Source organism: Pollicipes pollicipes, unplaced genomic scaffold (genome assembly GCF_011947565.3).
Source record: "Pollicipes pollicipes isolate AB1234 unplaced genomic scaffold, Ppol_2.1 Scaffold_2555;HRSCAF=2994_pilon_pilon_pilon, whole genome shotgun sequence".
NCBI classification, from domain to species: domain Eukaryota; kingdom Metazoa; phylum Arthropoda; class Thecostraca; order Pollicipedomorpha; family Pollicipedidae; genus Pollicipes; species Pollicipes pollicipes.
This window is the reverse complement of record NW_023596136.1, coordinates 2,155,686-2,178,421: the sequence shown is the minus strand read 5'-3', so window position 1 is coordinate 2,178,421 and position 22,736 is coordinate 2,155,686. Positions and strand designations below refer to the sequence as shown.

Genomic DNA, 22,736 nt, shown 5'->3' with positions numbered 1-22,736 from the left:
CTAATGACCCGAGGTGCTGAAACTGACTTAAACCCTCCAAAACAATGGGTTTCAGCACGAACGTATGCCGTTATAAACCTGCCTCAAGTGCTGTGGGCGGCTGCGCGAAAATTCAGGATTTACATTTCGCCAGCCAATTAGCATTATCGACAAGCCGGTTCACGGAATGGGCGGGCGGGCGGGCGTGCGTGCGTGCGTGCGTGCGTGCGTGCGTGCGTGCGTGCGTGCGTGCGTGCGTGCGTGCGTGTCCGGCTGCGGCAGTACAGGTGCCTGTTGTGTCTCACGTGACGGTGCGGGTCACCTGCTTCAGATCTTCTCTCACGTGGTGACCGGATTCCTGGACACGAGCCCAACGCTGCGCGAGCACACGGTGCGCGCCAGCCTGCTGCTGGCGCCCAAACTCAACTACAACAACCTCAACGTCGAGCTGCTCAAGTACTTCGCTCGATTGCAGGCCAAAGACGACCAGGTGAGCGCGGTCGGGTCACTGCTGGCGAGGCAGTGTCGTGTGGTGTGGCAGCGGCTCCAGGCGGTGTCGTGTGGTGTGGCAGGGGGTTAATGCGGTGTCGTGTGGTGTGGCAGCGGCTCCAAGCGGTGTCGTGTGGTGTGGCAGCGGGTGGGGGCGGTGTCGTGTGGTGTGGCAGCGGATGGGGGTGGTGTAATAGAAGAAGAAGAAAAGAGTAGAGGAAGAGCGAGATGAGGCCATCTCACGGCTGAGCCGTGCAATGTTATTTAACTATCACGTAACAGGTGGCAATGTGTGCGGGCAGCGTGATAGGGGACTGCATCTCTGCGAGAAAGGTATCACGTGTTAAAAAGCTTTCGCCAATGCAGGTTCGAGATAGGTTTCAAACTTAAAACACGCATCGCGTTTTCAGAAACTAGGTACCTGGTAGGTCGTGGATATGGTCAGTGGATTGTATTATGAAGACGAGAAGTAGTTTTTGTTTGTTGTATTTGTAATTGTGTTGCAGAAAGTAAACGATCGACCTCGTCATTTTTGTTCGGGGGAATTCAAGTTGACCTCGCACACGACGGCCATGGTTAACGAAAACCACTGCGATGGCCGGGAATCGAACCCGGGTCAACTGCTTGGAAGGCAGCTATGCTCACCACTATACCACCATCGCGAGGAGTGGGTGGGCCGTTTTAAATGATCCAATCAGATTTGCTTAATTGTGTTCGGTCTCCGTGTGGCTCTGTTACCTATGAATATCCCTAACAAATCGCTCGGTTCAGGCTTGTATATCAGCCAAAGACAGAACGATAGGCAACAGGCAACTATCAATGCGGCAAAGTGTGACGTCACAACCTTTTGGTCGTGACGTCACGGGGTCCTGGGTCTCGGCCGCGACGTCACAAGTCGTTGGGTTCGTGGCAAACTGCCCAATATCTGGGGAAATATAGCAGCAACTCGAGATGTACGCATGCATATTCCAACGAACGGCCTTTGTTATGGGCGCAAAATGACCGCAGTAGTCGACGCGCCCTAAAACTCCAATCAACAACAACAACGAACGGCCTTGAATTCCTGGCTATCCTGGTGTCGAAGAACAGCACGGCAACACGGCGCTCATGATTCTCCGTACATGGATAAGCGGCGGGCATTGGAGCACCTCACGCAGTTTGGCCCGTAAATAGTGGCATGCATATTGGCAGGGGCGCAGCCAGAAATGGCGACGGGGGAGGAGGCTACGATGACTGACAATCGGTTCTGCTGCGTACCGTTTAGATTTGTTCTGCTATGCGCTAGTCGTGTAAATTAATTATGCCCACAAGGCTCTACATGTCGCTAACCGTGCTGGTACCCATGATATTTGCAACCAAAACAGTTTTCATATTCAGTAGTGTCGGGGTGAAAAACTACGGCCGAACCTGACGGGGAGGGGGACAAAGCCCAATTAGCCACCCCCTCTCTTTGGCTTTGCCACTGCCTGCATGATGGCCCCCAGGGGCATGTGTGCATCTCCTAAAATGTATGAAGCACATTAACATGCCTGTAAATACACATTATCATAAAATACGAAGCATGCACGTAAAGATAAACGAAACGTGGATATGTGATGTGATACGAGGAATTCCGCACGAGAAATTTCGCTTGCCTGTGGTGCGTTAACCTCGGTCTTCAGTTAGATTTGTATTTGTTTCGTCCCCCACCCCCCCTCCATCCTTCCCACTGCGAAATCTTTCTGAAGCCCCTGCCCTAACCAATCCAGGCCTGACAATACACCCTGCGTAACCCGCCTGTATACACGCCGAATCGGACACCCCGGCAGCGTGCCGCGCGTCGATGTGGCCCGTGTGGCCCGTCACGTGGGTGGCAGGAATGTCTACTGACGCCATCACAGCCCGGTTCGGGGTTCACTGCTGCTGCCGCTCTTCCCTTCGCCTTCTGCAGAAACCACGACTCTATTGATGCCGGGTATGCCCATTCTGTTGTGTTTGCTGAAGTGGTGTTAACTTATTAGCATTGACGGTCAACGTCAAGCTCTGCCTCTTCCTCATGCCCCCCCCCCCCCCCTCATCAACACCCGTACTCCCAGTTCTCCATCTGACCACCTGCCCCCTCGCGTCACAGGGCGGCATCCGCACCAACACCACCGTCTGCATGGGCAAGATCGCGCAGTACCTGCACCCGTCCGTGCGTCAGAAGGTGCTGATCTCGGCCTTCCTGCGCGCCACCAAGGACCCGTTCCCGGCTGCTCGAATTGCTGGTGCGTCTGATAGGTGGTCGGCGGGCCGGAACGTGGCGAGTCCTAGTGTTCGGGTGTAGAACGAATGCTGTTCGCCGTTCTGCTTTGCTCTGCTCTGCTCTGGTCCGCTCTGCTCAGCTCTGCTGTGCTCTGTGCTGCTCTGCTCTGCTCTGCTTTACCATGCTTTGCTCTACTCTGCTCTGCTCAGCTCTGCTGTGCTCTGTGCTGCCCTGCTCTGCTCTGCTCTGCTCTGTTCTGCTCTGCTCTACCATGCTTTGCTCTACCCTGCTCTGCTCAGCTCTGATGTGCTCTGTGCTGCTCTCTACTTGCTCTATTCTGATGTGGTCTGCTCTGCTCTGGTGTGGTTCGATTTGGATACCGGTGCCAGACTGACGTCCGCGCCCTGCACCGCCCTCTTTGTTTTGTGCAGGAGTGCTGGGTCTGGCTGCTACCCAGCAGTACCACCATCTGTGTTCTGTACAGGGGTGCTGGGTCTGGCACCACCCAGCAGTACCACCCTCTGTGCAGGGATGCTGGGTCTGGCCACCACCTAGCAGTACCACCCTCTGCGTTCTGCACATGGGTGCTTGATCTGACTGCTACTCAGCAGTATCACCATCTTTGTTCTGTGCAGGGGTGCTGGGTCTGACCGCCACTCAGTAGTACCACCCTCTGTGTTCTGTGCAGGGGTGCTGGGTCTGGCCGCCACCCAGCAATACTACTCGCTGGCCGACGTGTCGGCTCGCGTTCTGCCGGCGCTCTGCCATCTGACGCTCGACCCGGACAAGGAGGTGCGACAGCACTGCTTCAAGACCATCCGCGGCTTCCTGGGCAAGCTGGAGAAGGTTTCGGACGACCCCAGCCTTAAGGAGACCATGGGTGAGCGGCCGGCGGTGCACTGCTGTCCCTGTGGCGGTGAAGTGAGGCGGGGCACCGGGTGTCACCCCTCACCACACTCATGCGGCACCCGGCGGTGCACTGCTGTCCCTGTGGCGGTGAAGTGAGGCGGGGCACCGGGTGTCACCCCTCACCACACTCATGCCGCACCTGGCGGTGCACCGTTGTCCCTGTGGCGGTGAAGTGAGGCAGGGCACCGGGCGTCACCCCTCACCACACTCGTGCCGCGCCCGGCGCTGTTTACCCCGCAGTAGGCCAGTAGGTGGCGTGACCCAGTCCCAGCCGTGTTTGATCCCACCACTGTCGGTGTCGATGCGTGCCCCGTCTGTGCGGAGCCCTGGCCATTGGTCTGTGGCGGGTACCGGCGCAGCCCACTGGCGGCTGAAGCTGTCGTGGCAGCAGCTGACTGGCGGCAGGGTGGGCTGATCGGCCGCCAGGGCAGGCGGTACAGGGGCAAGGGGTCTGTGTTCCAAGCCGGAGATCCGTGCACGGGCCATCAAGGCGTCAAGGGACGCCCGACCCTGTTGCCTTTCAGTCGACTGCCGGTGACCGTGTGAGGGGTGTCTGGCGGCAGTTCGGCGGCGACTGAGGCCCGGTGCTCACCGGCTTTAGAGCAGACTGAAGACCTTTGTCACTGCAGTCTGCCTCCATCACTAGATGCCGCCGCGTCGATGATGGGGCGGTTTTCTGTTTTTGTGTAGAAAAGCTGTCTGCGACCGTGCCTATTCATAATACCTTGCTTTTGTTCTCTACTTTGCTCTCTACTTCGCTTTTTACTCCTGTTTTCCGATACACGATGTGTCATGTGCGTGTGTTTGACGTATCTGTTGTGTGCGACTATTTTCCAAGTATTAGACTGTGTGTGCGTGCGTGCGTGCGTGCGTGCGTGCGTGCGTGCGTGTGTGTGTGATGGTAGCAGCCATCTGGGACCATGACTGTTGTTTGTGATAGTTCCTTTTATTTGTCCCTAATATCTGTGGTAACGGCCTGACGTCCACCGACAGAGGCCGACATCAACAGCCACACGCCGACAGCGGGCACGGCTGGCTCCGGCTGGGCCAGCTGGGCGACGGCTGCGCTCTCCACCGTCTCCACCGTCTACCGCAGCACGCAGCGCGCCAAGTCCCGGCCAGGTCAGACCGGAGCACCCGGTGGGTCAGATTCGTACACGAGGAGAACAGGGCAGGGCAGGGCAGGGCAGGGCAGGGCAGGGCGGGGCAGAGTAGAGCAGGGCATAGCAGGGCAAGGCAGGATAGGGCAGGGCAGGACAGGGCAGGGCAGGGCAGGGCAGGGCAGGGCAGCCGAGGCGAGGTATAGCTAGGCTAGGCTAGCCATCGGGCGGGAATTTTTGTCGGTCATCACAGCGGCGGTCGGAATTACCGAGTTCCATATGAGAGGCGTGCGATGGTGGTATAATGGTAAGCATAGCTGCCTTCCAAGCAGTTGACCCGGGTTCGATTCCCGGCCATCGCATCGGAAATTTTATTTGCGACCCAGTATCCTGAATGCTAGAAATGAGGTACTGAATGAAGCCCATAGTCGGGGATGACTCGGAAAGAATCCAACCAACGAACAAGTCTCGTTTGTCGCTTACTAACCACCATGACATTATGGGTAGAGTTTTTCCTTGCCTTGCCGCCATCTGTGCCTGGGTTGGCCTCACCTGATCTGATCTCATCTGACCGTAGAGCATGATCTGGCCTGACCTGGCCTAGTCTGGTCTGGTCTGGTTCAGTCTGGCCTCGTCTGGTCTGGTCTGGGCTGGTCTGGTCTGGTCTAGACCAGTCTAGTCTAGTCCGGTCTAGTGTAGTGTAGCATTATCTGGTGTGGTGGTTTTACATGGAGAGTCTAAGCTCGATCAGGTCAGGCCAGGCCACATCGGATGAGGGCAGCGCGGGATAGATTAGGGAAGGGCAAGGCAAGAGCAGGGCAGGGTAACAGGACAGGACAGTAGGACAAGACAGGATAGGATGGGACAGGACAGGCAGGACAGGACAGGACAGGACAGGACAGGACAGGACAGGACAGGACAGGACAGGACCAGACTGGACAGCAGGATGAAGCAGGCAGGGTAGGACAAGGCAGGGCAGGGCAGGGCAGGACCGGACCGGAAAACAGGACAGCGCAGGGCAGGTCTGCAGGATTGGGCAGCACAGCACAGCACAGCACAGCACAGCACAGCACGGCACGGCACAGCACAGCACAGCACAGCACAGCACAGCACCGCACAGCACAGCACAGCACAGCACAGCACAGCACAGCACAGCACAGCAAACAACAGAACGGAACAGAACAGAACAGAACAGAATAGAATAGAGCAGAACAGGGCAGGGTAGGGCGAGGCAGCTGAGGCGAGGTATAGATAGGCTAGGCTAGGCACTGGGCGGTAATTTTTGTCGGTCATCACGGCGACGGTCGGAATTACCAAGTTCCAGACATGTAGCGGGCGATGGTGGTATAGTGGTGAGCATAGCTGCCTTCCAAGCAGTTGACCCGGGTTCAATTCCCGGCCATCGCATCATCCGTTTTATGTTCCAACCCAACATGCTGAATGCTTGAAATGAGGCACTGGATGAAGCCCCTAGCCCCCCTAGCCCAGATTGGCTCGGCAACAATCCATCCAACGAACCCGTCTCGTTTGTCGCTTATTGTTTAACCCCCATGCTAGTGCGAGCTAGGTTTCACTTTGCCTTTCCGCCATCTGCACTAACTTGGCCTCGCCTGACGTGATGTGACCTGATGTTGCCTGGTCTGCAGCTGGCCTGACTAGACCAGATCAGGCTACCTTCCCTGTGTACCCTGAACTTATGTGATCAAACTTGGACAACGACATAGAGCCACGATACACGATAGTATGACCTAGTCTGATCTGGCGTGGTCCGTTCTTGTCTGGTCTTGTCTGGTCTTGTCTGGTCTGGTCGGAACTAGTCTTGTCTTGTTACGTGTAGTGTAGTATAGTCTAGTCCCGTCTAGGCTAGTGTAGCCTGACTGAGTCTCATCTGGTGTTGTTGCTTGACATGGGGAGTCTGAGCCCGATCATGTTAGGCCAGGCCAAATCGGATCGGTTGAGATCGGGTCGGTCAGATGGAATCGGTTCAGACAGGACAAGACAGGATATTACAGACAAAACAGAACAGAACCAGAACCGGTAGGACAGGGCAGAGCAGATCAGAGCAGAGCAGAGCAGAGCAGAGCAAAGCAAGGCAAAGCAAAGCAAAGCAAAGCAGACAAGGCACAGCAGGCAGGGCGGGGCAAGGCAGGGCAGGGCAGGGCAGGGCAGGGCAGGGCAGGGCAGGGCAGGGCAGGGCAGCTGAAGCGAGGTAAGGCTGGGATAGGCCAGCCGCCGGGCAGGAACTTGTGTCGGTCATCACGGCGACGGTCGGAATTACCGAGTTCCAGACATGTAGCAGGCGATGGTGGTATAGTGGTGAGCATAGCTGCCTTCCAAGCAGTTGACCCGGGTTCGATTCCCGGCCATCACATCGACCGTTTTATGTTGCAACCCAATATCCTGAGTGCTAGAAATGAGGCACAGGATGAGCCCATAGTCGGGGATGACTCGGAAACAATCCAGTCCAACAGACACGTCTCTTATCTCGCTTACCAACCACCTTGACAATACGAGCAAGGTTTTGCCTTGCCTTGCCGCCATCTACGCCTGGGTTGGCCTCTCTTGATCTGACGCGACCTAATCTTCGGTGATCTGATTGGCCTGACTAGACATAGACCAGACTCTATGTGCCCTATGTACGATGATATTCATATTCGAGCTTGAACAACTACCTAAAGCCACTAGACAGTAGAGCATGGCCTGACCTGGCCCAGACTGGTCTGTGCTGTTCTGGTCTGGTCTGTTCTAGTCTGTTCTGTTCTGTTCTGGTTGCTTTAATCTAGTCTAGTCTGATCTGATCGGGTCGGGTCGGGTCGGGTCGGGTCGGGTCGGGTTTGGTTTGTATTGGCCTGATCTACTGCAGTCTGGTATGGTTTAATACAATGTAGTTTAGTCTAGTCTAATCTCGTCTAGTCTAATCTAATCTAGCCCAGTCTAGTTTAGTCTAGTATAGTCTAGACCAGTCTAGTCGAGACTAGACTACACTGATCTAATCGAGGTTCATCGGATGTGGTTGCTCTACATGGGGAGTTTGAGCTTGATCAGGTTAGGCCAGGCCACATCGGATAAGGGCAGCGTAGAGCAGGTTAGGGAAGAGCAAGGCAAGAGCAGGGTAGGGCAGCAGGACAGAACAGTAGGACAAGAAAGGACAGGACAAAACAGAACAGAACAGAACAGAACAGGACAGGGCAGGGCAGGGCAGGGACAGGACAGGACAGGACAGGACAGGACAGGACAGGGCAGGGCAGGGCAGGGCAGGGCAGGGCAGGGCACCGGACCGGACCGGACCGAACTGCACATTAGGATAGAACAGACAGGACATGACAGGGCGGGGCAGGGCAGTACCGGACAACAAGACAGAATAGGCAGGACAGGGCATGGCAGGTATTGGCAGAATAGGGCAGGACAGCACAGCATAGCACAGCACAGCACAGCACAGCACAGCACAGCACAGCACAGCACAGCACAGCACAGCACAGCACAGCAGCGCACAGCACAACACAGCGCAGCACAGCACAGCACAGCACAGCACAGCACAGCACAGCACAGCACAGAACAGAACAGAACAGAACAGAACAGTGCAGAGTGGGTCGAGGCAGCCACGGCGCGGCATAGTCAGGCTAGGATAGCCACCGGGAGGCAATTTTTGTCGGTCATCACGGCGACGGTCGGAATTACCGGGTTCCATACACGCAGCAGGCGATGGTGGTATAGAGGTGAGCATAGCTGCCTTCCAAGCAGTTGACCCAGGTTCGATTCCCGGCCATCGCATCATCCGTTTTATGTTACAACCCGACATGCTGAATGCTTGAAATGAGGCACAGGATGAAGCCCCTAGCCCAGATTAGCCCGGCAACAATCCATCCAACGAACCCGTCTCGTTTGTCGCTTACTGTTTAACCCCCATGCTAGTGCGAGCTAGGTTTCACTTTGCCTTTCTGCCATCTGTACTAACTTGTCCTCACCTGACGTGATGTGACCTGATGTTGCCTGATCTGAGCGGGCCTGGCTAGACCAGATCAGGCTACCTACCCTATGTACCCTGAACCTACGTGATCGAACTTGGACAACGACATAGAGCCACGAGACACGATAGCATGACTTAGTCTGGTCTGGCGTGGTCCGTTCTTGTCTGGTCTTGTCTGGTCTTGTCTGGTCTGGTCCGAACTGGTCTGGCCTTGTTATGTGTAGTGTAGTTTAGTGTAGCCGGGTAGAGTCTCATCTGGTGTGGTTGCTTGACATGGGGAGTCTGAGCCCGATCATGTAAGGCCAGGCCACATCGGATCGGTTGAGATCGGGTCGGTCAGATGGAATCGGTTTAGACAGGACAAGACAGGATATTACAGACAAAACAGAACAGAACCAGAACAGTTAGGACAGGGCAGAGCAGATCAGAACAGAGCCAGCAAAGCAGGCAGGGCAGGGCAGGGCAGGTCAGGACATAGCAGGACAGCAAAGCAAAGCAAAGCAGAGCAGAGCAGAGCAGAGCAGAGCAGAGCAGGGGAGAGCAGAGGAGGGCGAAGCAGGGTAGGGCATGGCAGGGCGGCCGAAGCGAGGTTAGGCTGGGCTAGGCTAGCCACCGGCCGGGAATATTTGTCGGTCATCACGGTGGCGGTCGGAATTACCGAGTTCCAGACATGTAGCAGGCGATGGTGGTATAGTGGTGAGCATAGCTGCCTTCCAAGCAGTTGACCCGGGTTCGATTCCCGGCCATCGCATCGACCGTTTTATTTGCAACCCAACATCCTGAATGCTAGATATGAGGTACCGAACAAAGCCCGTAGTCGGGCATGGCTCGGAAACAATAGAATCGAGCGGACACGACTCTTATCTCGCTTACTAACGCCTTGGCCATACGAGCGAGGTTTTCCCTTGCCTTGCCGCCATATATACCTGGCTTGGCCTCACCTCATCTGATGTGACCTAATGTTGGCTGATCTGACCTGGCCTGACTGGACCAGACCATACTTTACGTACGCTTGATAACCTGAGGTTACGTGATCGACCTTCGCCAACCATCTAAAACCACTAGATACTAGAGCATGACGTGGTCTTGCCTGGTCTGGTCTGGTCTGTTGTGGTCTGGCCTGGTTTAGTATACTATAGTGTAGTCTGGGCTGGTGTAGTCGAGTCTCATCTGGTGTGGTTCCTATACATGAGGAGTCTAAGCTCAACCAGGTTTGGCCAGGCCACATCGGATGGGCTCAGATTGAAGCATGACAGGGCGGAGCAGGGTAGGTCAGGTCAGGTCAGGTCAGGTCAGGTCCGGGCAGGATAGGGCTGGATAGCACAGCGTAACGTAGCACAGCATAGCACAGCACAGCACAGTACGACACAGCACAGCACAGCACAGCACAGCACAGCACAGCACAGCAGCAGCACGGCGCAGCACAGGACAAAACAGAACAGAATAGGACAGGCAGGACAGACAGGACAGGACAGGACAGGACAGGACAGGACAGGACAGGACAGGACAGGACAGGACAGGACAGGACAGGACAGGACAGGACGGACGGGACGGGACGGGACGGAACGTGACGGGACAGGGCAGTGTCAGGGCCAGGGCCAGGGCCAGGGCCAGGGCCAGGGCCAGGGCCAGGGCCAGGGCCAGGGCCAGGGCAAGAGCAAGAGCAAGAGCAAGAGCAAGGGAAAGGGCAGGGCGCGGCAGGGCAGGTTTTGGCAGGGTTGGACGGGGCAGGGCGGGGCAGCGCAGCGCAGGGCAGCGCAGGGCAGAGCAGGGTAGGGCAGGGCAGCCCAGCCGAGGCGAGGTATAGCTAAGTTAGGCTAGCCGCCGGGCAGGAACTTGTGTCGGTCATCACGGCAGCGGTTGGAATTACCGAGTTCCAGACATGTAGCAGGCGATGATGGTATAGCGGTGAGCATAGGTGGCTTCCAAGCAGTTGACCCGGGTTCGATTCCCGGCCGTCGCATAGATCGTTTTATTTGCAACCCAATATCCCGAATGCTAGAAATGAGGCATAGAATAAAGCCCATAGTTGGGGATGACTCGGAAACAATCCAATCCAACGGGCACGTCTCTTATCTCGCGTACGAACCACCATGTCAGCACCAGCGAGGTTTTGCCTTGCCGTGCCGCCCTCTGTACCTGGCTTGGCCTCACCTGATCTGTTCTCATCTGGCCTTAGAACATGACGTGGCCTGGCATGGCCTGGCCTAATCTGGTTTGGTCTGGTTTGGTCTGGTTCGGTCTGGTCTGGTTTGGTCTGGTTCGGTCTGGTCTGGTGTGGTCTGGTCTGGTCTGGTCTGGTCTGGACTGGTCTGGTGTGGTCTGGTCTGATCTATTATATAGCACAGTATAGCCTAGGCTGGTGTAATCGAGTCTCATCTGGTATGGCGCTTTTACATGAGGGGTCTAAGCTCGATCAGATTAGGCCAGGTCAAATCGGATGGGCTCAGATCGAGGCAAGGCGGGACAGGTCTTGGCAGGATAGGACAGCACAGCACAGTACAGCGCAGTGCAGTGCAGTGCAGTGCAGTGCAGTGCAGTGCAGTGCAGTGCAGTGCAGTGCAGTGCAGTACAGTACAGTACAGTACAGTACAGTACAGTACTGTACAGTATAGTATAGTATAGTATAGTATAGTATAGTATAGTATAGTATAGTATAGTATAGTATAGTACAGCACAGCACAGTACTGTACAGCACAGCACAGCACAGCACAGTACACAGCACAGCACAGCACAGCACAGCACAGCACAGCACAGCACAGCACGGCGCAGCACAGGACAAAACAGAACAGAATAGGACGGGGCAGGGCAGGACAGCACAGCACAGCACAGCACAGCAAGCACAGCACAGCACAGCACAGCACAGCACAGCACAGCACAGCACAGCACAGCACAGCACAGCACAGCACAGCCGAGGCGAGGTATAGGTAGGCTAGGCTAGCCACCGGGAGGCAATTTTTGTCGGTCATCACGCCGACGGTCGGAATTACCGGGTTCCACACACGCAGCAGGCGATGGTGGTATAGTGGTGAGCATAGCTGCCTTCCAAGCAGTTGACCCGGGTTCGATTCCCGGCCATCGCATCGACCATTTTATTTGCAACCCAACATCCTGAATGCTAGAAATGAGGTACCGAACAAAGCCCGTAGTCGGGCATGGCTCGGAAACAATAGAATCGAGCGGACACGACTCTTATCTCGCTTACTAACGCCATGGCCATACGAGCGAGGTTTTCCCTTGCCTTGCCGCCATACGTACCTGGCTTGGCCTCACCTCATCTGATGTGACCTAATGTTGGCTGATCTGACCTGGCCTGACTGGACCAGACCATACTTTACGTACCCTTTATAACCGTAGGTTACGTGATCGACCTTCGCCAACCATCTAAAACCACTAGATACTAGAGTATGACGTGGTCTTGCCTGGTCTGGTCCGGTCTGTTGTGGTCTGGCCTGGTTTAGTATACTATAGTGTAGTCTGGGCTGGTGTAATCGAGTCTCATCTGGTGTGGCTCCTATACATGAGAGGTCTAAGCTCAATCAGGTTTGGCCAGGCCACATCGGATGGGTTCAGATCGAGGCAGGGCAGGGCAGGGTAGGGCAGGGCAGGGCAGGGCAGGGCAGGGCAGGGCAGGGCAGGGCAGGGCTGGTCTGGTCTGGTCTGGTCTGATCTGATCTGATGTGGTCTGGTCTGGGGAGGATAGAGCTGGACAGCACAGCGCAATGCAGCACAGCACAGCATAGTACAGCACAGCACAGTAAGACACAGCACAGGACAGAACAGAATAGTACAGGACAGAACAGAACAGAACAGAACAGAACAGGACGGAACGGAACGGAACGGGACGGAACGGAACGGAACGGAACGGAACGGAACGGAACGGAACGGAACGGAGCGGGACAGAACTGAATTGGGCAGGGCAGCGTAGGGCGAGGCAGCTGAGGCGAGGTATAGCTAGGCTAGGCTAGCCACCGGCCGGGAATATTTGTCGGTCATCACGGCGGCGGTCGGAATTACCGAGTTCCAGACATGTGGCAGGCGATGGTGGTATAGTGGTGAGCATAGCTGCCTTCCAAGCAGTTGACCCGGGTTCGATTCCCGGCCATCGCATCGACCGTTTTATTTGCAACCCAATATCCTGAATGCTAGAAATGAGGTACCGAATGAACTCCGTAGTCGGGGATGACTCGGAAACAAAACAATCTAACGAACACGTCTCGTATGGCACTTACTAACACCATGACCAGAGCGAGGCTTTGCCATGCTTTGCCCGCCATCTGCGTCTGGCTTGGCTTCATCTAGTCTGATGTGACCTGATCTTCTCTGATTTGATTAGTCTGACTAGACTTAGACCAGAATGTACGTGCCCTGCATACGGTGACCTTCGTAATCGAGCTTAGACAACTGCCTGAAGCCACAGGGCAGTAGATAATGACCTGAACTGACCTAATCTGTTCTAGCCTGGTTTAGTGTGGTCTCCTCTTGTCCGGTCCGTTTTGGTTTGTTTTGGTCTAGTTTAGTCTAGTTTGGTTTGGTTTGGTTTTGCTTAGGCTGGTCTCATCTGGTTTTATCTGGTGTGGGGGCCTTGCACAGGGGTTTAAGCTTGCTGAAGTCAGGCCAGGTCACATGGGATCTGTCCACGTCGGGCAGGACAAGAAAAGGCCAGCGTCCTTCCACAATACCCCACAATGCCCCAGAAGACTTCACAAAACCCCACAAGACCCCATAATACCCATACCCAAAGCCCATTAAGACCCCGCAAGAAACTGCAAGTCTCTTCAAGGCCCCAGACAACCCCACACGACCCCACACGACCCCAAATGAGCCCACACGACCCCACGCAACCCCACACGAGCACATATTAGCCCACATGCGCACACACGAGCGCACACGAGCTCACACGGGCCCACACGAGCACACACAATCCCACACGAGCCCACATGAGCACACACAAGCCCGCACAACCTCACGCAACTCAACAAAGGGGTGTCGGTAGTGTAGTGGTTAACGCGCCTACGTTAACCACTACGCGTCTGGGAATCCAGAGGTGCGGGGTTCGATTCACCGCGGTGCCCGCCCCTCCTGCCAGGGTGAGAGGCGGGCGACGCCATGTAGCCTTAGCAGCCGAGTGCGTCGTAAAGCCCCAATAACACAACAACTCAACAGATTCCCAGGCAACTCCACATAACCCCACGCAACACCACATCATCCTACCCAACCCCACACAAACCCACATAACCTCACATACTCCCCAGAACGCCACACAAACCTATACAACCCCACACAACCCCATATAATCCCCCAGACCCCCACTCAACCGTACACAACCCCACACAACCTCGCACAACCCCACACAATCTCCATACAATCTCCCAGAACATCACACGACCCCACACAATTCCACACAACCCCACATAAAACCCCACATAACCTTACACAATCCCACACAGCCTCACACAAGCCCACACAACCCCATGTAAACCCACACAACCCCACGTAACCCTATACAGCCTCACAACCCCACATAATGCCATACAGGACAACTGGCCCCCTGATGTCTCTTGTCCTGAATTGGGGGTTAAGCATTGACTTAAAGCATTGGTTAAGCTCCCAACTCTGTTCGTAGCATGGGCTTCATTGTCCTGTGCGTTATTCTTAGCGTTTGTGTACAGCACAAAACGCCTGATTGCGATGGCCGGGAATCGAACCCGGGTCAACTGCTTGGAAGGCAGCTATGCTCACCACTATACCACCATCGCCTGCCTCGGGAGGTGAGCCCGGTAAACCCGACCGCCGCCGTAATGACGGACAAAAACTCCGCCCGGCTGCTTGTGTAACGGTTCCAGTTGGTCTCCGCGTAATGGCCTCTTGGTCGCCGGAGCGAGCATCACAGGATGTGACATGGCTGGTGGTGCCGCACCGGGGCTGGACTGTTCCCGCTGCACCATCCTTCGCTCGGGTGGATTTGGGGACTGATTCACTGTCTGGCGGAAATGATGGGGCTTTAGTTTACTCGCGGGGATTTGCGCGCCAGCTATGGCGCTTTCGCCCGTTCTCATGAGGGTCGGCCGTGGCACCTCTGCAGGAGCAGTGTGCGGGATTTTGCGCATGTCGTCCATCGTGGCCCATTGTCTCGTGCTGAGAGTAGAGTATGTCTTGTTCGTTGGTGTGGGCTTCTGCCAATAGCGATATGACATCTGTGGAGCAAGGAATGTGGTTAAGCACCTCGCATTTTCCTGCTCTGAGGTCCTCGTTTTGAGGCAGTCGAGGGTATGGGATCGGTCCTGACATCTGTGGTACCTGACGGGGCCTCAGGTGACCTGAAGTGACCTGCCGTTGGCGTGGCGAGGATGGTTTTTCGCAGATGACACACCATTTCCTCTGTCCCACTCGGCCTTTTTTCGCTTGGGCAGGAGTCCCGGAGTTTCTCTGTTTCAGGCTATTTCTGAGACGATTCTGGACGGCCCGTGTTTTGACCAAACCCGCACCGCCCATGTCAGCGTCCACACCATCATAAGGCTTACGTGGCTGCGTGTCTGTCGTTGTGTGCCTTCCTCCGGCTGCGATTGACTGTGCGCTGTGCGCTGTGTGTTGTGCGCTGACTGCGCTGTGCGCTGACCGCACTGTACTCCGCAGACTCCGGCGGGAGCTCGGAGGCACCGGCTTCTGCCGCCGCCGCCGCCGCCGCCGAGCCGTCACGGGGGCAGATCCTGCCGAGCCGCCCACCGCCGGCCGAGGTGAGGCGCTGGTCTGGGACGCTCGCGGAGGGACGAGGACGGCTCCTGGGGGGGGGGGGGGGGGGCTCTCAGCCGAGGGACAGGGACGTCTCCTGGCCGGGACACCCCACAGAGGGACGGGGAACGGGTCACGGCCCGCGTCTGGGGCATAGCACGACGTGGCGTCTGTGTGGCGTCTGTGATCGCGAATTAGGTCCGCTTTCGATTCTTGCGTTTCAGCTGGCGGTAGGTAGCTCGTGCGGACACTGCAGCCGTACGTACACGTCGAGAGACACGTCTGTATCGGCCCTGGTGTGCTGTTTGAGGTGTGGGGGCGTCGGAGGCACTGGTGTTGTTCTCTTGACCTCCATCGTCACACGGGTCCAGTAGCGGTGTTGCAGTGGTAATGGCGTCGCGCCGGGAATGGGTTGGCTCTGCCACCTGATCTCCGTCTGGCTGTTTGGTTGTGTGTGCAGACAGCTGTCGCATCATTCTTGGGGTGGTGCCGCTCAACCGTGCTGGAGACGCTGGTCAGGTTGTGTTGACGGACCTCCTTCTCCGTCAGTCCGTGGGCTGGTCTGGCTCTGCTCACCGACCTTGTCTGTTCTGCCAGGTCGTGTCGTGTCCAGTGAGTTCCACTGTTCGGCCGCTGCGGCGACGCTGGAGGTATTTGTCTGGTTGCATCGACTGAGGTCCGTGTCCCTCCCGTCCGGTGTAGGAAGAGGTGGTCTCGCTGTGCCAACTGCTCATTGTCCCTTCCCCCTCCCCCATCCTGCCCTTGTTGACTGCTTTCCGTCCCTCCAGTCCGGCGGCGGCGGTGGCGGCGGCGGTGGTGGTGGTGAGGACACCTCGCCGATGGCAGACGCCTCGGACGGCTGGGACGACGAGGACTGGGGCTCGCTGGAGGAGCCCGCGCCGGCCACGGTCAGTGGCGGCGGAGCACGGGCCCGGCTGGCTCTCGTCGCCAGCGTGCTGAGACGGGACGGGACTGGTGCTGCGCGCCGCGACATGGCCACAGGAATTATGTCTTGTTGGTGCGGCGCCGTCAGGCCGCAGTGGCAGCCGCCTGATCCCGTGCATTCACAGAGGCGTACACTGGTGGGAAGGTCCACTGTGATGCGCTGTGTTTGCGGCACGAATGACAGGTGAAGAGTGGCGTGTCCGTGACGTCACGTACGGCGCCGTGCTGACACATGGCGAGCATGGGCCGTTGTGTATAACTCCAGTATCGCTGTGCTCGGACGGGCCGCTGTCCCTGCGCCTCCCAAGAGTACCGCAAGAGTGCAGGAGTGCCTCCCAAGAGTGCCTGGAGCAGGCGCAATCAGCTGACAGTGACCGTGTCCTCAGGAGCCGTCGGCCGTGCCATCGAACCCCTCGGACGGCTGGGACTCGTGGCAGGAGGACGAGTTCAGCCCGGTAACCGCCGAGCCGGACACGAGGCCCCTCTCCGAGATCCGCTGGGCCGACGCTGGTGCCGTGGAGGACCCCTTCGCCTCCGTGCCCACCAAACAGACGGTGGGTGGCCGGCGCGGCGTGGCGGCGGATGGTCGTGCCGACGAGTAACGACCTGCGCCATTGGAGAGGCGGAGGAGTCTGACCCGCGCGACCTGACGGAATAGGGAGCAGGTGGCCTGAGGAGATAGTGACCACAGTTGCAGTTGAGCTGTACAGACAAGTGCGATCGTTTGTGTGTCTGTAGTTGCGCACGCTTCGTTTGCTGAAGACATGTGTGCACAGGGCATGATCACAAGCGCTTCATGCGTGCATAAAGCGTATTACACTTGGTGTTGAGAACTCCGTTGACTGCCGTGTACACCCGATACATGCTTGGACCTGCCCGACAGAGCCAGCGCAAAGCCATGCCCACCGCTGACGTCACGGCGTCGTCAGCTGGCGCGGCGGCCGACTTCGGCGGCGGCTGGGACAACTCGGACTGGGGTGACATGGGTGGTGTAGGGACGGGTGAGTGCCGATATGGATTGCGGAGGAACGGGTCGGCGGACATGACACGGGCTGGGGCGGGGCAGCTCAGCGCTGGTATAGGCTGTGGAGGGATGGAACACGTGTGACGTGGGGGATGGAGGGGAGGGGAGGGGGCAGATCTGTGGAAACATCGGCTGTGCATAGTTGCCCGCAGGGTACATACGTCAGCGGCGAGTGCTGACTCGACAAAGCTGTCGTGCTGACATTGTTGGTACCGCTTTCAGACTCAGCACTATTTCCCCGCCTTTCAGGCACCGGTGGCGAGCAAGACAAGAAGTCGGCGATGCAAGAACGGCGACAGCAGCGACAGAAGGAGCTAGAGGCCAAGCGAGCCGCGCGGAAAGGTCCGATGAAGCTGGGGGCCAGGAAGCTCTAGCCGGCAGTGTAGCTCAGGACCAGGAGGCTCTATCCGGCAGTGTGCCGCCTCCGTCTGGCGCGCAGCTGGACTCTGCCGCCTCCGTCTGGCGCGCAGCTGGAATCTGCCGCCTCCGTCTGGCGCGCAGCTGGACCCTGCCGCCTCCATCTGGCGCGCGGCTGGACTCTGCATATCAGGCACGGCCGTGGTTCCGGAGGCAGCAGCGTCGGGCGGTACCCGTGTTGACCGGCCGTCGGACGGGGCTGGTGCCAGACCGCCAGACGTCGGTGCTGCGGTCCGACGCGCCAGCGCGCCGCTCTGTTCAAGTCTGGCGCACCGACGGCTGCCGTCTGTCGGGCCAGACGGGCTGGCCAGCTGGCGACGCCTCAGCAGGCTCCGTCGCGCCGCCAGCGCCGCTCGGCCGTCGGTGGCGGGCGGGCGAGCCCGCGGCTCCAGCTACCTTCAGCCTGCGGCTCCGGCCGCCTTCAGCCTGCAGCCCATACTCCCCTCTCGGCCGGTGTGTTGCCGTCGGATTGTCGGAGGATAGGGCGCCCGGTCCCGGCGGCGGTCCCCGCGGGTGACGAGGCGGCTCGTGTGTTCCGCGCGGCTCTCCAGCGCTGGCGTGGCGTGACGTGCAGGCGACGTGCCCATGACACATGACATACCGTCAGCTGAAAGGGCCATGATACGTGACATACCGTCAGCTGACAGGGCCATGATACGTGACATACCGTCAGCTGACAGGGCCATGATACGTGACATACCGTCAGCTGAAAGGGCCATGACACGTGACGTGCCGTCAGCTGACAGGGCCATGATACGTGACATACCGTCAGCTGACAGGGCCATGACACGTGACATGCCGTCAGCTGACAGGGCCATGATACGTGACATACCGTCAGCTGAAAAGGCCATGACACGCGACATACCGTCAGCTGAAAGGGCCATGACTCGTGACATACCGTCAGCTGACAGGGCCATGCTATGTGACATGCCGTCAGCTGATGTGGCAGTATGCGGCTTTAGGGACTCTTGGCAGTATGCGGCTTTAGGGACTCTCTCGTGCTTGTCGTTCGGCGAGTGGCCAGCACAGCAAGCTCAACATTGTAGGCTGGACAACATGCAGCATTCTGCCCGCGCGCAGCATGGGCATTTTACATGGTAAGCGCACGTGTTGGATGACTCACACTGCAGTGATATGAGCGGATGAGGTCGATACCTGACCCCGGGTTCCGCCTACTTGACCCAAGAGCGTGCCAGTGAAATCTGAACTATACATCGGAAGGGCATATGATATCCGGTGGTGACAGGCTCTTCGAATGGCTGCGCGGTGGGCGATGGGCATTGACGTCATTTCGCATGTGCGATTCGTGTGCGTGTGTCTGTTGCTTCTTGATCTGACTATTTTTGTATCGTCGGCGTGTGGGGGTAATACATTCAACAACCCTTCCATTCGCTGTCTACCGCAATCAGTTTTGTTTCGCGGTTGCGCAGCCTTCGCATCTACTCACCCAATGTGTATGTCACCAGACGCGGTCTCTATCATGCCGTAGGGTGATGAAAAAACAAGTCTCGTGACGCATTGCAATGGGACCAAAACACAGGTCATGTCCTGATCTTGCTGTCCTGCAACTGCATCCGTCAAGAGACGTTGATTGTTGCTGTTTTCATCAGAATGCCCTACAGGCCCTGTTCTGCCTCAGTGGTATTGCGCCGTGCAGCGCGCCACGCCTGCAGTCCTGTGGGAGTTGCGCAGATCCTGCGGCTCTCGCTCTGCAGCGGTCGTGGTGCAGTGTGGTGCTAGGCGGCCCGGGTTCAGTGCCTTCGGCGAAAAGAAAGGCTCACCCTGACCCTGACCGAGGCGCGTCACAGGCCCGCCGCGTGGCAGCACTGTCGCGGGGCCGGTGCTCACTGGCGCCCGGCTTTGGCGCGTGAGGCGCCGGCGCCACACGCGCCTAGCCCCCGGAGCTCCCTCCCCCTCCCTCCTCTGGTGGGAATGAGGGGGGGGGGGAAGGGGGAGCTCGCCCAACACGGCCGGCTTGCAGGACGCTGCCGCCGTTACGTAACCTGGTCCGAGCCGCCGTCGTCTGCTGCAGCGCGCGGACTGACATGACTGACATGACGCAGCTGTCGCCAGAAAGCGACGCCGGGAATTTGACGCGTGGGCAGCCCGTGTAAAGTCACTAAGTAACCGCAGATCAGCCCACGCCGCGCAGACCTCCGCAGAACTGCTCATGATACCGCCCGTGTAAAGTCACTAAATAACCGCAGATCAGATCACGCCGCGCAGACCTCCGCAGAACTGCTCATTATACCGCCCGTGTAAAGTCACTAAATAACCGCAGATCAGATCACGCCGCGCAGACCTCCGCAGAACTGTTCGTGATACCGCCCGTGTAAAGTCACTAAATAGCCGCAGATCAGATCACGCCGCGCAGACCTCCGCAGAACTGCTCGCGATACCGCCCGTGTAGTCACTAAATAGCTGCAGATCAGATCACGCTGGCATATCTGCGCAGAGCTGCTCATGATACCGCCCGTGTAAGGTCACTAAATAACCGCAGATCAGATCACGCCGCGCAGACCTCCGCAGAACTGCTCATGATACCGCCCGTGTAAAGTCACTAAATAACCGCAGATCAGATCATGCCGCGCAGACCTCTCCAGAACTGCTCGTGATTCCGCCCGTGTAAAGTCACTAAATAACCGCAGATCAGATCACGCCGCGCAGACCTCCACAGAACCGCTCTGATGAACAGAACCGTGTGAAGGCACTTGATAACCGCAGATCAGATCACGCCGCACAGATCTGCCCAGAACTGGTCGCGATACCGCCCGTGTAAAGTCACCTAATAACCGCACATCACATCACGCCGCGCAGATCTGCGCGGAACTGCTCATGATACCGCCCGTGTAAAGTCACTAAATAACCGCAGATCAGATCACGCCGCGCAGACCTCTCCAGAACTGCTCATGATACCGCCCGTGTAAAGTCACTAAATAACCGCAGATCAGATCACGCCGCGCAGACCTCCGCTGCTAGCAACAGCAGCGGGACGACACTTAGAAGCATTCGTGCGTGCCTACACAAAAGTGGCATGCACAAACGAATGCGGTCAAAGGGTGGTCAACGATCTACCACCTACACAACACCGCACATTGACACATTCTATACATATTAAGTATGAGCAATTTAAAAACGGGTACGGTATGCACGGAACTCATGAGCCTTATCAAGACGAACAAGGCACTTCCTAGATCATTCGGTGCCCGTATGCGGTACCATAACACCCATGTTCGTGTAGGCCACGCGCTTCTCCTGAGATACGTCCGCTCGGGCGCAGTGGACGGGCGGAGCTAGCTAATTGGCGGGGAGCAGCTGCGCGGTCTGGTTCGAGGTTCTATAGCAAAGGCTGGATGGCAGCCTGCGCGGCGGCTCGACCACAGATGCTGTGATCTGCCATAGTGACCGCAGATATACCGGCTGCACGCGCTCGATCTCGTTTATGTCTGTGCTGGATTAGACTGCCGTGGCAGGATGCAGCCTCCGGGAGCTGACCAAACGAAGCCGATTTAGATGGCACGATTGTCGTCCAGGTCTACGTGAACCTGACGCACTTGGGATGGTTTGAGAGCTGGCGACGGGTGTTGTAGTTTTCACGGGAGTGCTCATTTTAAGTCCGAAGCGATATGTACGCCTGGCAGCTTTATTGACAGCATCAAAGACATGTAAACAAAGCTGATGGTCGTCTCCATTTCGGCACCAGCCACTGCAACAACTTGGATAAGTTTAAGTGTCGTGTTTATGTAAAAAACATGCCAGTTTATAGCATCTTTGCCGTCAAGTTTCATGCCACGTTGTTAACACATGCTTCGAAAAATACAACGTCTATCTGATCTCCTTAAAAGAAGCTAGCATCTTTTGAAGGCAAGTACTTCAATTCTCAGGTTTTCAACATACTTCTAGCGATACTGTTTATTCAGTGCTTATTCAATCATGTTCATAAAAAACAAAATATGTCAGTTTATAGCATGGTTGTCGTCAAATTTCATGCCGCGTTGTTGACACATGCTTAGAGAGATATGGCGTCTATCTGTTCTTCTTAAACGGAAGCTAACATTCTTTGAAGGCAAGTACTTCAATGCTCAGATTTTCAACGTACTTCTAGCAATACTGTCCATTCAGTGTATCCTTCTCCATGCCGTAGGCTACTTAGCCGAGCTGCGGCCGCTTGACTGGCTGCACCTCAGCCACTCTTCACTCGGAGCACGGTCACGCATGTAATGAGGAATGCAGCCAGTGCGACCCTGGTGCCCCGTGGCGGCGCGCACGTGCTGCTTAACACAGTTAAGGCGGGCTCCATACCGGTCGAGTAGGTTCCCTGATTGGGATGACATGCCGTCGACCTCAGAGGAAGCTGACCACCGTCTGTACGGTGGGGAGCCGAGCATGCCGTTCCAGAAGTGTCTGAGTAGTGTCGTGGTTGGCCAACGTTCCGCTCTTCGTTCACAATTGGAGGCCCATTCACTTCGGATGAGCTCATGTGACCTCTGACGTAGCGAACTGGCCCACCTGCTCGTCGCTGCCGAGATCCATTCCTTTCTTAGCCGGATGGCGAAGCAAGTGTGGTGAGTCGTGGTTGTTTACCGGGTAACGCCTTGCACCGGTGCGTGTTGGCGGTCGTCTTTGTCGGACAAATGGGCGGCGCTTGATCACATGTAGTGTGATCAATGGCGATGTTGTAAACGCGTCACGTTGCGATTACTGTCCGCCGTGCTGAAATCCAGAAGCTCCCTTGTTGCGCCTTATATGCCTCCGCGGACTGAATCAGCTGCTTATAGTTGTTCCTCATCTTTGGACATGCCACTCTCTTCCTAGGACGTCCAATGCACTTGCCTGTGATGTCATAGGCTGCTACCTCAGTAAATGTCGTTCACCCCTAGAGAACAGTACCCAGGTGGACAGCCTGAGGAAAGTCGATGAGTTGGATGGTGGCAGCCTTCACAGAGTCGT

General features: G+C 56.9%; 1 protein-coding gene and 9 non-coding genes across 11 annotated transcripts in view; 8 read left to right on the top strand and 2 right to left on the bottom strand.

Annotated features, from left to right (window-relative positions):
* The window catches only part of yata (N-terminal kinase-like protein yata), a 29,040-nt gene extending 9,866 nt beyond the window's left edge, over positions 1-19,174 (top strand). For both annotated transcript variants that reach the window (XM_037229096.1, XM_037229103.1), the window contains exons 11-19: positions 311-469; positions 2,579-2,714; positions 3,381-3,572; positions 4,595-4,723; positions 15,305-15,405; positions 16,189-16,308; positions 16,732-16,899; positions 17,229-17,346; positions 17,619-19,174. In XM_037229096.1, the coding sequence (XP_037084991.1) occupies positions 311-469; positions 2,579-2,714; positions 3,381-3,572; positions 4,595-4,723; positions 15,305-15,405; positions 16,189-16,308; positions 16,732-16,899; positions 17,229-17,346; positions 17,619-17,743 (1,248 nt within the window). In that variant the 3' untranslated portion in view covers positions 17,744-19,174. The remainder of the gene's footprint in view (positions 1-310; positions 470-2,578; positions 2,715-3,380; positions 3,573-4,594; positions 4,724-15,304; positions 15,406-16,188; positions 16,309-16,731; positions 16,900-17,228; positions 17,347-17,618) is intronic.
* On the bottom strand, positions 1,059-1,130 carry TRNAG-UCC (transfer RNA glycine (anticodon UCC)). Its single transcript has one exon. It is a non-coding gene; the product is annotated as a tRNA-Gly (tRNA).
* TRNAG-UCC (transfer RNA glycine (anticodon UCC)) lies at positions 4,992-5,063 on the top strand. Its single transcript has one exon. It is a non-coding gene; the product is annotated as a tRNA-Gly (tRNA).
* Positions 6,037-6,108, top strand: TRNAG-UCC (transfer RNA glycine (anticodon UCC)). Its single transcript has one exon. It is a non-coding gene; the product is annotated as a tRNA-Gly (tRNA).
* Positions 7,001-7,072, top strand: TRNAG-UCC (transfer RNA glycine (anticodon UCC)). The gene has a single exon. It is a non-coding gene; the product is annotated as a tRNA-Gly (tRNA).
* TRNAG-UCC (transfer RNA glycine (anticodon UCC)) lies at positions 8,401-8,472 on the top strand. The gene has a single exon. It is a non-coding gene; the product is annotated as a tRNA-Gly (tRNA).
* Positions 9,348-9,419, top strand: TRNAG-UCC (transfer RNA glycine (anticodon UCC)). The gene has a single exon. It is a non-coding gene; the product is annotated as a tRNA-Gly (tRNA).
* TRNAG-UCC (transfer RNA glycine (anticodon UCC)) lies at positions 11,680-11,751 on the top strand. The gene has a single exon. It is a non-coding gene; the product is annotated as a tRNA-Gly (tRNA).
* TRNAG-UCC (transfer RNA glycine (anticodon UCC)) lies at positions 12,707-12,778 on the top strand. The gene has a single exon. It is a non-coding gene; the product is annotated as a tRNA-Gly (tRNA).
* On the bottom strand, positions 14,356-14,427 carry TRNAG-UCC (transfer RNA glycine (anticodon UCC)). Its single transcript has one exon. It is a non-coding gene; the product is annotated as a tRNA-Gly (tRNA).
* Positions 19,175-22,736: the final 3,562 nt, after the last annotated feature.